The 12843-nt window shown below is 40.0% G+C and overlaps 1 protein-coding gene across 5 annotated transcripts in view; it reads left to right on the plus strand.

Moving 5' to 3' along the window:
* The first annotated feature begins 6915 nt into the window (after positions 1-6915).
* Positions 6916-12843, plus strand: part of LOC124866313 (zinc finger protein 236-like) — a 100676-nt gene continuing 94748 nt past the window's right edge. For 4 of the 5 annotated variants that reach the window (XM_047362038.1, XM_047362041.1, XM_047362039.1 and 1 more), the window contains exons 1-3: positions 6916-7020; positions 9624-9730; positions 12636-12800. In XM_047362038.1, coding sequence (XP_047217994.1) covers positions 6969-7020; positions 9624-9730; positions 12636-12800 — 324 coding nt within the window. In that variant the 5' untranslated portion in view covers positions 6916-6968. The remainder of the gene's footprint in view (positions 7021-9623; positions 9731-12635; positions 12801-12843) is intronic. The other variant, XM_047362043.1, reaches the window with a different exon arrangement.

Here is a 12843-nt window from a genome sequence, read left to right on the forward strand (position 1 = left end):
ACCGTATACAAGTTAGCTAAATGTATTAAAGTAGAGAATTTCAAAATAAAAGTTAAATTGTTCTCAGTATTCGCAAAATTTATATTTGTCTACCAACAAGGGACAGAATCAGTCATCCAGGTGGCATAGCTGGGTGATGGAAGTACGTTCTAGGTCCCATGACGGGCAGGGCCACCAGAGAGAATCGTCATGGTGACCATGGCTGTCAGATGCTGTTACCACGATGCCAAAGAATGATCAGCTTCATGGATCCTGACAGTGCTCTCTGACAGCACATGGGGACACTGAGCCACACCTGGGAGAAGAAACGATGGCAGGATGTGAAATGTTATTGAACAAGGTTGTTCTAGGGGTCACATCAAGAACTGTCCCCCATGTCTCACCCATCATTGAGGACTGTTTGGTCACATGCTGAAATAAATATTTACATACAATGTATAAAAAGACATTAAGTCAGATTAAAACTTTCTTGTTTTAGATCTGTTAGGATTTATAAAATTATTTACATTTTCAGAGTACCAGAATAATGACACAGACGTTTTTTTCTTGAAACTCAGAAGTTTACTTACATTTTCTTAGGATTTGGTAGAACGGCTTTTTAAACTGCATGGCTTAAGTCAAATGTTTTAGATATTGTACCACAAGCTTCTCACGGTAGTTTGCTGGAATTTTGGTCCATTCCTCCTGACAGAACTGTGGTAATTGAATGAGGTTTGTACATTGTGGGCTGCCTTGCTCTCACACACCATTTCTGCTCTGCCCACAACTCTACTATAGGACTGAGATCAGGGATTTGTGATGGCCACTTCAAAACACTGACTTTTTGTCCTTAAGCCACTTTATGCATTAGATAAGTTTTCCACCACTTCCGGGTCTGTACTCTGTCCCGCCCTTGGCATTTCTCTCTAATGGGAACAACGATCCACTTTTGGTCCCGACCAAAAAAGAGGACCAAAGGACTTTCCTGGTGTGAATACACCATCTATTTTACCACAAATGATGTTAAGTTAAATCGGAAACTTACAAAGGCATGACATCATGATGTGGGAATGCCTAAATGGTTTAAGAGCATAGTTAGCTTAATGTAAAGTAAGACTGAAGAACGTAATAACATATTTTCTATCGAATTATTGTGGCATTTAGGAAAAAAAAAGTTTTTGGATTATTCTAACAGACCTACAAGAACAGTTTAGTCTGATTTAATGTCAGATAGTGAGAGATAAAAAGGTTAAATGTCTTTTCATGTAATTTATGTAAGTATCTGGTTTCGACTATAGGATACTTACTCTGAATTTTTCTTTTGTTTGAGTTTGGCTCAGTTTTTGTCTTCCTCATGAGATTGAAGAAAAATATTATATATTAGTGTCCCCAAATCTAAAAAAATAAGAATCAGCAGGGAGACCATTAATGTTTCTTTGAACAGACAATGTCACAGGTGCTCTGAAGCTACCGGCAGCTACGAAATGAGGTGATAAATCTTTAATTGTGGTGGCACTTTTCACAGGATACCTCATCTGCAAAAAGCTGCAAACAAGACGCCCATTTTTAAGTCTGACTCACGTCTAGCCCGGCCTGTGGAAAAAGCACCAACCAGTATCACTGATGTCAGGGGCTGCTGGTGACGCTCGTTAACATGAATGACAAGCGGAGCAACAGCTCACTCGCTCACTTGCTTTCTCTCTCAGCGTGTTTTTCCCAACATGAGATCCACACATCTCCAGTTCCTGACGGCCCCACTCTCAGAGCTCATGACAATTTCAATGATTGATTTCCCTCCTCTTGACTGTGGTGAGAGGAAAGAAAAGAACACCACAGCTCCAAAAGAAAGGGGAAAGGGAGGAGAGAAGGGTGTGAACAATCCCACAAGGTCAGAAGGATGTCCACTCTTTTGTTTTCAGCGGGCAGATTGGTGGCCCACGCAGCCGCGGAGGGGCGCGCTAAAATAACCTGCAGCACAGCCAGAGGAACAGATGTGCTCCCAAAATGAGCATGCTCTGAGCTGGTTACTTATTCACCAAGAGCGAAGCAGCTGACTTTACCTGTTTGGAAAATGAAGAAAAACACAGGCGAGAGTCACCTGTTGGTCTATCTCAGAGGAAAATGTTGCTGAGACAATCGGGCTCTAACAATATGATTTATGTCCTGCAACATCCATATCTACACAACAGATGGGTGTCTATTTATGGCCATGATAGCATGCTCAAGTTGCATTACTGTGTGTCTAAGCATTTTTTAAAGGCTGCTATTGTAATAGAGGCTTCACAGTATTTCTGACTGGCCGTATTATATTGTTAACGGTCAAGAGTGATTAAGCAAGCCTCAGTTTCATCAGTTTGATTTAACCAGATTTGTTCAACTATATATATATATATATATATATATATATATATATATATATATATATATATATATATTTATATATATAACATGGGGTTCCTGCATACCTTTTTGTTTACTTTGTCAAGTACCTGAATGTGGTGTTCAATTTGCGCGATATCCACACTCTTGTACTTTTCTATGTGGAGTTTGCATGCACTGTCTGCCTATGTAAGATTTTTACTGTTACTGACCAGCAAAACGGCTCCAGACACAACAGCTCAGACAACAGGAATAATGAGCAGCAAGAAAAACCTAATTTTATAAGTCATTTTACTGCAAGCTAACGTGCAGGTCGCACAGCGCATGCTCGCCGACCAGATACTGAGTGTGGAGCGGACCAACCCGGACTCCTTAGTAATCGTCGTTGGCGACTTTAACAAAGGTAATCTCACCAACGAACTCCCCAAATATAGACAGTTTATAAAATGTCCGACCAGAGAGGACAATATTCTGGATCACTGTTACACCACCATCAGAGACGCTTATCACGCCGTCCCACGTGCTGCACTGGGCCAATCCGACCACATCATGGTCCACCTGATTCCTGCATACAGGCAGAAACTAAAGCTCTGCAAACCTGTTGTGAGGACGACAAGGAAGTGGAGCAGTGAGGCTGTGGAGAATCTCCAGGCGTGTTTAGGCTGTACAGACTGGGATGTGTTCAGGACTACTACCAACAGTCTGGACGAGTACACAGAGGCTGTGACTTCCTACATCAGCTTCTGTGAGGACAGCTGTGTACCATCATGCACCAGGGTGAGTTACAACAACGACAAACCCTGGTTCACAGCTAAACTCAGAAGGTTAAGACTGGATAAGGAAAAGGCCTTCAGGAGTGGGGACAAAGACATATACAGAGAGGTGAAGTACAAGTTTGGCAAGGCAGTGAAAGAGGCCAAACGACTGTACTCTGAGAAGCTCCAAAACCAGTTCTCAGCCAACAACTCTGCGTCTGTCTGGAAAGGGCTCAAGCAAATCACCAACTACAAGCCGAAAGCCCCCCACTCCATCAACGACCGACGCCTCGCCAACGACCTGAACGAGTTCTACTGCCGCTTTGAAAGACAAAGGGACAGTCCTGCAACCATCCCCCACGACGCCCCCCAACAGCTGCAGCCACAATCCACCACCCCCACCTCCCCAACCTCAAGAGGGGGCTTGGCACCTCCAACCCCCACCCTGAAGTTCCCCCCCACCAGCCCCCTACCCACGCCGAAGACGGCTCTTTCCATCCAGGAGAGGGACGTAAACAAACTCTTCAGGAGACAGAACCCCCGGAAAGCTGCTGGTCCGGATTCTGTCTCACCAGCCAGCCTGAAGCACTGCGCTGATCAGCTGTCTCCAGTCTTCACAGACATTTTTAACACCTCACTGGAGACATGTCATGTGCCAGCCTGCTTCAAGTCCTCCACCATCGTCCCTGTTCCCAAGAAGCCAAGGACCACAGGGCTTAATGACTTCAGACCCGTCGCCCTGACCTCTGTGGTGATGAAGTCCTTTGAGCGCCTTGTGCTCTCACACCTAAAAGACATCACCGACCCCCTCCTTGACCCCCTGCAGTTTGCCTACAGAGCCAACAGGTCTGTAGATGATGCAGTCAACCTAGCCCTTCACTTCATCCTCCGGCACCTGGACTCCACAAGAACCTATGCCTGGAGCCTGTTTGTGGATTTCAGCTCTGCCTTCAACACCATCGTCCCAGTTCTGCTACAGGAGAAGCTCTCCCAGCTGAGTGAGCCCGACTCCACCTGCAGGTGGATCACTGACTTCCTGTCTGACAGGAAGCAGCGCGTGAGGCTGGGGAAGCACGTCTCTGACTCCCTGACCATCAGCACCGGTTCCCTCCATGGCTGTGTTCTCTCTCCTCTGCTCTTCTCCCTGTACACCAACAGCTGCACCTCCAGTCACCAGTCTGTCAAGCTTCTGAAGTTTGCGGACGACACCACCCTGATCGGACTCATCTCTGATGGTGACGAGTCCGCGTACAGATGGGAGGTGGACCATCTGTTGGACTGGTGCAGCCAGAACAACCTTGAGCTCAACGCTCTAAAGACAGTGGAGATGGTTGTGGACTTCAGGCAGAACCCAGCCCCACCTGCCCCATCACCCTCTGTGATTCCACAGTGTCAATTGTGGAATCTTTCCGCTTCCTGGGAACCATCATCTCCCAGGATCTCAAGTGGGAGCCAAACATCAGCTCCCTCATCAAGAAAGCCCAGCAGAGGATGTTCTTCCTGCGGCAGCTGAAGAAATTCAACCTGCCAAAGACTATGATGGTGCACTTCTACACAGCCATCATTGAGTCCATCCTCACCTCCTCCATCACCATCTGGTACGCCGCTGCTACAGCCAAGGATAAGGGCAGGCTGCAGCGTGTCATTCGGTCTGCTGAGAAGGTGATTGGCTGCAGTCTACTGTCACTCCAGGAACTGTACACCTCCAGGACCCTGAAGCGGGCAGGGAAGATTCTGGCTGATCCCTCCCACCCCGGTCACAGACTCTTTGAGACTCTCCCCTCTGGCAGGAGGCTGCGGTCCATCCGGACCAAAACCTCACGCCACAAGAACAGTTTTTTCCCATCTGCCACCAGCCTGGTTAACAAAGCCCGGAAACCACCCTGACACTCTCCCTTTCCCCCACACCCCCCCCTGTGTTTGCTGACAGGACACCCGTAACTTGTAACTCTATGCGTTACATTAACGTTCAGCATGGACTCCTGCTTTACTTGCACTGCCATACTTGCACAATGATCACCTGCACTGTTGTATTGCTCTTGCATCTTATACTGCTCTATATTTACTCTCACTCACTTAAAACTGTGCACATATATTTATATTATATTGTAGATATGTTTATACTGTTTAATTTGTATTGTATTGCACCGACTACGCCAAAACAAATTCCTTGTATGTCCAAAAACGTACTTGGCAATAAAGCTTTTCTGATTCTGATTCTGAATTAAATGACCTAACTCTTTCAAAACTCAATGACTCCCTCTGCTGGCGATAAATACATTAAAGTCAATATTGGACGTCAGAAAAAGGTCAATGGAAGTTTATCAATAATTGGATAATAAATAAATAATTAAATGGTTATTTTACAGTGTCATAAGTTACTTAAAACTGGACAGAAATACATAAATAACACATTAAATCTATAATGAAATATATGTCTCTGAATTTGTTTTCATTATCTTTTATATTTTCTGTCAGCCCTACTCTTTAAAGTCATTTGGCAGCACTACGACTGCTCTGGTCCTTATTACTGGTCTGGCGTGGAACCAATAAGATGCTAAAGGGAATGTGCCACAGTGTCAGTTTAAAATATTTCACTGCAGAGCTGTAGAACATGAAGCAAGAAATAATTAAATAAACACTGAACTACTGTAATTATATTTGGTTTTATGATACAATGGCTGAATGTTACATTTAATTGTTTATTTCATTATTTATTTACATGTAAATAACCAAGGATACGTTTATTTTTATCAATTAAAAACACTGTATTAATTATCTTTTTTTTTAATATAACGACTAGATTTTATCTTGGAATTTCACATCACATTGTTTATTTAAAACAATTCCTAGCATGGATAATAATTAGCGATACATGTATTTATTTTTCAAATAAATCAACATTTTCACAATATTTTTAACTATGACATATATAAATATTTTTTAAAGAATTTATTTATTTATTACATTGTGGCACTTTCGGCACTCCCCGTTTTCTTTAATGCTCATTTGTTTGTGAGATTACTCATATTACACGCATGATTAAATAAAAACGAAATTTACTAAACATGTCTTAAAATATAATGACCAAATTTTACGAAATTTCACATTTTACCATTGATGTTGGCATGGAAATAATTAGAACTAAGTTTATTTATTTTTCAAATAAATATATTTATTTTACAGCTTTATTTTGTAATGACATGAATAAATATAATTATTTTATTTATTTAGTACATTGTATCACTTTTGGCACTCTATATTTCTACTTATTTGTGAAATGAAACATCAGAAAATGTACTGACAAAAACTCAGTTGAAGAACTTGTATTCCTCCCAATTAAATACAACTCATTTTACTTTTTTATGTTTTAAACATACCTTCAAATGGTTATTGTGTCTCAGTCAAATGCTGTACCTGATAAAAATGCGTTTGTAGTATAAATATATTTAAATGTTTGTGTAAAAATTCCTGCTTATATTTTCCTGAATGTCATTTTCAGTGAGGTAGCCTAGCAAAGACTTTGAGATTAATTTCTGTCGTTTCTTTGACTGATATCTGAAGTGAGCCCACCAATGAGACCATATTTAAAATTTGAACGTCAAACCCAAATATTTTGAACTGCCTTTGTCTGTTTCAACAAGGCCAGTTATTATTTATAATAATACAGTAGACGATCAGCGCTACAAAGTTTAGTGTGTAGCTGAAGCTGCATATACAATTAGACAAACGGTAGATGTCTCACTACTCCGTGTACTTTAGTGTCTTCATGGAGTCGCTGCTGTCTATAGATGACAGAATCGCCATTTTGGAAAACGAATCGTTCACAGCACAACCGTCTTGAACACAGGAACTATGCCGCGGGGCCGGCCTCGCAAACTGAACCTGGATAGAAAGGACGAAATAGGTAAGAAATACCAAAAGGCAAGCAATAAATAGCACTTATTATGGGCTATCCAAAAAGCCAGGTGTTATTTTTGCCAAGTATCTCCGAAGCCTATTTTTTAACAATTGTATGTAGTGTATATAGTCCCCGGATATAGTAATGCGTGTGGGCTTTGCTTTGTGCGGCGAAGGAGTGATTGAGGCGGAATGATATTAATAACGTTTCGGTGGCTCTTCTTATTGGCTTCCAGTGTAAATTGCTGTCCGCGAGGAGCGGAGCTGGCCGTGGTACAGCGTAGTGTTAGATCGCTTTTTTTAAAAGTGATGTGTGTTTACTAGGAATTCGTTGTTTGTTAGCCGCATGTTGCTAACTAGCTCGCTTTGCCACCATTAGCTTTATAGTTAGCAACGCTAAACTGTTTGCCTTTGTTAGTTTGTTTCTGTAGAGCGCTCTGGTGAAGCTTTCCAGGTGCTCATGGATTCAGCAGGTTACAAAAAAAGTTGTGTGAGCCACACCGTCACGTTAACGTGGCAGACATAAATGTAAAAACATGTTGGTTTTGTCGCCATTTAACGGCAATATCCGACGACAGGCACTGTTTCGACGCATTTGGCTTTCCAACTTAAGACTGTATCTTTTAAAATTCACATCAAGTCTGAAATGTGTAATTTATTAAGAGATCACACACGGCTGCAGAAATTTAAAGTGAGAACGGTTTACGTGAACCAGCTTACTGCTAAAGAAGTGTCGGAAAGCTGACGGCTAAAGTGGGCGTGTTGCACCCGGTTGAGAACAGATACCGAGTTTAATGAGTTCCTCCCAAACAGACGATTTGAAATAAATAAAACAACTCATTATTTTGAATGTTATTCGTTCACTTTCTGTGAGCAAAATAATTATAATGGTAATCAATCTATTTCACACTTAGGCTCAAAATTACCCCTGACATATTTCCTTTTAAAACAATCTTGTAATTTTGCTAACACGTTTGGCTGAAAGGAAATAATGTAAATATGGCCCAGCAAGAGTCCCGGCTTGAATCGGGTACAGAATCTGTGGAGAGAGTTTAAGATTAGGGTGATGGCAAGGAGGTCTTCTAATTTGAAAGTCTTGGACCTTATTTCAAAAGATGAAGAGGTAAAAATACCACACAAAGAGCTCGTCACAGCAAGTAGTTGCTGTAACACCAATAAATGATTTTCTATTGATTATTCGGGGGGAGGTGTAACTTTTAAAAGCCTTTTTTGTTCAAATGTACATAGAAACACGTTTCCTTTTTGTTTTGTTTTTTCATTAAAAAAGAATCCTTGTACATCGTCTTACATTTTGGGAGGTGTCTGTCATTTCCAATAATCTTTGGCTCAAAATATTTCAAGTCAAAATCTGCTACGTATGAATAATTGTGAGCCGAACCCTAAACAGCATTTAAAAAAAAAAAAATCTAGGTTAATAAGTGCAAGTTATGATAAAAAAAAAAAACAAGAAATCAGATTAGAAAAACAAAGGCAAAGGTTAAACGTTAATGTTAAAAATACTAGAAGTGCAAGAAAGGTAAAACAATAAAATACATTTTATGGCATAAATGAAAACAATTAAAAATAGAACATGAAATTCTGAAAAAATAATGCCTATAAATTCATATATTTTAGAAGATATTTAAAGACAAATGGGAATTTTGCTATCTGATCTTATTCAGACTATTACAGAGGATTTCTGCCTTGAATAAACAAGCTCACTCATGGTTAGTTTATAGTTGAAATTGTGATACAGTCAGAAAAACTTTGCCCTTAGTCCTCACACACCAGGATGTGTGGTGTTTAGGAGATCAGTTCAGCCAATACCTGAGTAATACCCATTAAAATCCTAGAATACATTTTTAAATTCAGTGCTAGCCAATAAAAATATGCAAATATAATTGTCGTGTTTAAAAGAGATGTCGTCAACATAAGATTGAAAGCCCACTATATATCTGCAGAAGACACTGCAGTAGATGTTGAATGATGAACCCCTGAGGTACCTCACACATCATCTTTATTGAGTATTACTTAACACATTGAAGTAACCACATTAAAGATCTGTCCTGGAAATCTGAGTAAATCCATATTCAAAGTGTACTGGAAATTCCAGCCCGGTGTTGGAAACAATTTGATAAAATCCAGTGATCCACAGTATAAAATGCAGCGCTTACATCTAGTAAGCTACATTTGCTTTCTGCAGCAAGCGTTTGTGACTCGCTGCAGTGCTTTTTGTCTCCTCGAGCGGAGATTTCCTCTAAACTCAGACTGGAACATTTCTCATCAGTCACTTCTGTTTAAGGAAGCAGTTAATTGTTCAGTTACAATCTTTCCTACAAGCTTGAAAAGAAAAGAAAGGGTCTGAGATGGGTCCAAAAAACAAGGGTCAGATCAAATTGTTTTTGAAGTTAACAAGCCTTGGTTGGTGAATCATCATAAGCACACATCTAATTTGTTATTAGATCTGTATTTATTATTTATTTAGCAAGTAAACGTGCTGCCTTTGCCGCCAGGGCTAATGTAAAATATTTTACAGTGCCACTTTATGTATTCTTCAGGGCATAAAGCCTTTTGAACCATCTTTTCAGATTTACGCTAAATGTCTTGCAGGTTTCAGTGATGGATCGCAGGAAAAAAAGTGCAACATTTGCTCCCAGATTTTCACCAAAGAGAGCAAGATACAGAAGCATCTTCGGGAGCATGAGCTCAACGATAAGGTAAGCGCCTCCAATCAAGTGTGAGCTGTCAGTGATGGGTAGCGGCCCAGGATCGGCCCAAAAGCACAACCCCCACTTGTCTGTTTTATGTTTGCACTAAATGTGTTGTGATTCTTTTTCTTAATATTTACCTTTAATTTCTATTTGAAACTGGATTTAACTTGAATTAGGTTTTTACACCTTGAATTTGTAGTACACATTTGATCATATATTTGGTTGCTAAAGTATTCATACCTCTTGAACATTTTGCATTTTTGTCACAGTGAAACCTCAGTGTATTTTATTGCAATTGTATATTATCGAATATAATAGAAAAAATCCTTTATTTTCCCCCCAGTGGGGAAATTCATTGTATCAGTGTATGGAAAGCTCCTAAAAATAGGTAATAATTGTTATTAAAAGGAAAAATATTTACTTTAACTGAGATTACAGCTGCAGTTTCTCATGTGAAGAAAAAAAGCCTCTTCTCCCTATTAGACACGGTCGGTATTGTATTTCTGTATCACAACTGGAGTTTGCTTTATCTGTGACTGTGGTTATGGTGACTAAATAACAAGTACTGTTTTTATAGGTGCTTTGCTGCTCCACTTATTGTTTTTCTGAAACAGGTTTACTGATAAATTAGGAATCCTTCTGACCTTCTGAAACCGTGTAGACCATTCAAAGAAAACTATCCTGGGAAATTTATGCAATTAGGCAAATCCTTTTGCCGACGAACACTTCCGCTTTTATGAACCGCATGTTGCACACTCTCTTCACTAGATCGTAGCGTAAATACTTCTAATAGGATTCTTAGTATGAGTTGCATATGTATCAGCCAGGTTTGGTAGTATACGTTTACCATCTTGGCTGTATGCAGACCGGAACACAATTAATGCATATTTGTGACAGTCATCCAAAAAGATCATTAAACAAATTTTTATATTGGACAAAGACAACTGGAGTAAATACAAAATGCAGTTTTCAATTGCAGCTTTGATTTATTAAGTTAAAAAAAAATCTATGTAAATGAACCTGTGTTAAATCATGAAATAACTTTAATCAACCATATTTTATTTAGGGTTGAATTTCTCGGGCCATTCCCTCGGCCTGATCACTACCAGAACTGTAGAATCAAAACCATCATTTACCAAGATCCTGACTGGCAACAACAAATAGGCTATAAGATCTCACAAAGCAATTCTTCATGCGCCGTTCTAAAGACGTTCAAGAAAAGATGAGAAACCTAGTTATTAACATCTGCCAGTTTGGAAAGGTTACTAACCCATTTCTAACGCCTTGAGACTCCAGCAAACATGAAAACCTCCTACGTACTGTAGCTAAATTACAGCAAATCTGCAATGAAGAGTGGGCCAAAATTCCTCCATAGCGAAGTAAAAGGCTGTTGCTGCCAAGCGTGGCACAGTCAGTTGTTTGGTTTATGGGTTAATTGCTTTTTCACATATGGTCATGATGTTTTAGACACCTGTTTCCCTAAATAAATAAAACGATTTAAACTGCTTTAGTAAACTTACTCAGGCTATGTTTGTCTATTATTGAAATTAGTTTGATCTAAAACATTTCTGTATGATTAGAAAAACTTAAGTAGAAGAACATTTTAAGGGAGTAAATACTTTTTGTACAGCACTGCTGATGTTGAATTGATAGAAGTCCAAATAACAGCCTTAAAGTTTTTTCTTTCAGGTTGAACACTGGGTTTTGCCCTACCACTGACTTCTGGAAGCTTTTGTTTCATGACCCTATTTTTCTTCATAATTTAACACAATTAAATCTGATTTCTTTTGGATGGTAATAGACGGCTCATTTAGTTGTCTGCCAAGAATTTTGCAGCCAGATAGGACATGAGATTAGCTGTGCTCGAATACTTAATAATAAGCCTCAGGTAGGGTTAATGGTTCGAGGTAACATCAGCTCAGGGGTTTCAGTATTATCAAGCTGGTGGTCTTCTCACCAGGGCCTGTCACCATGGTAATTTATGCTGACAAAACTAACTTTATCTAGAGCAGGTTAGGTGTCTCACACATGTTTGTGAGAGATACCTCATCAAGTTGATCCTAATATACCCAAAACAGAGACTCGTCACTCTAACGTTTGCTGCTCTTTGAAGCTTAAACCTAGAAAGTGGCGTTTCTTAATTAAAATGCCAATCGTTGACAAGCTTTCCCTATGATTTATTAAGAACATAATATGCATAAAACCATATCTGTCTGTCTTGTCTATCTGTGCTCACAAAGTTAAACGCATTATAGAGATTAATTACACACAAACTGATGTTTTCAAGCCTTAATTTCTGTTATGAGGATTTTCTGCTTACAGGTAATGAAAACACTCATTGGAACACAGATTCTAATTTATTGAATATGACTGTATATATCCTTCTGAATGCTTGGCGTCAGGTTTTTCTCTCAGTGCTCAGGAATAGTGCTTCATTGTCTCATTATTATTCATATAACAGTATATATAAAAGTTATAAAATCCAGCCCCACTTTGCTGCACCTGTATCTACATTTTCAAATACAAGAACTCCATCTTCATTTGAATTCTCTCCAGACTAAAGAAGAGCAGCCTTGGGGTCTGTCACTTTCACTGAAACGCATGAGCCAGTTTTGCTCCCACCCTTCACTGGATTCAAAAGCCTTTTAGAAATTAAGTCAGCTGACCCCACGCATAGAATTGAAAATTGGTTTTGGTGTCACTTTAACCTCATTGGATATATTGTTAAGTGTTGCCTGTCAGTATATCGGTGTGTTTTTAGGGATGTTTGATTACTCTGTCGACTCTCTCTATTCCTCCTATCTTCACCAAGGCAAAGTTCAGCAACGTGAACTGATTCAGAGAGGGAGATGACTGAGTCTGCTTTTGGTTTGTTATTGTAATCACTACAACCTCTGCCTCTTCTTCGCAGCCTCATCGCTGTGGCCAGTGCCCGCAGACGTTTAATGTGGAGTTCAACCTCACACTGCACAGGTCGACACACAACACATCTGACTTCACCTGCCCTGTTTGCAATAAGAAGTTCTCCCGCATTGCAGGCCTCAAATCCCACATCATGCTGCACAAGAAGGAAGAGGTGAGCTGCCAGCTCTCCAGCGTCACATAGAACGATCAAGTTT

The sequence above is a fragment of the Girardinichthys multiradiatus genome, chromosome 3 (assembly GCF_021462225.1).
Source record: "Girardinichthys multiradiatus isolate DD_20200921_A chromosome 3, DD_fGirMul_XY1, whole genome shotgun sequence".
NCBI lineage: Eukaryota > Metazoa > Chordata > Actinopteri > Cyprinodontiformes > Goodeidae > Girardinichthys > Girardinichthys multiradiatus.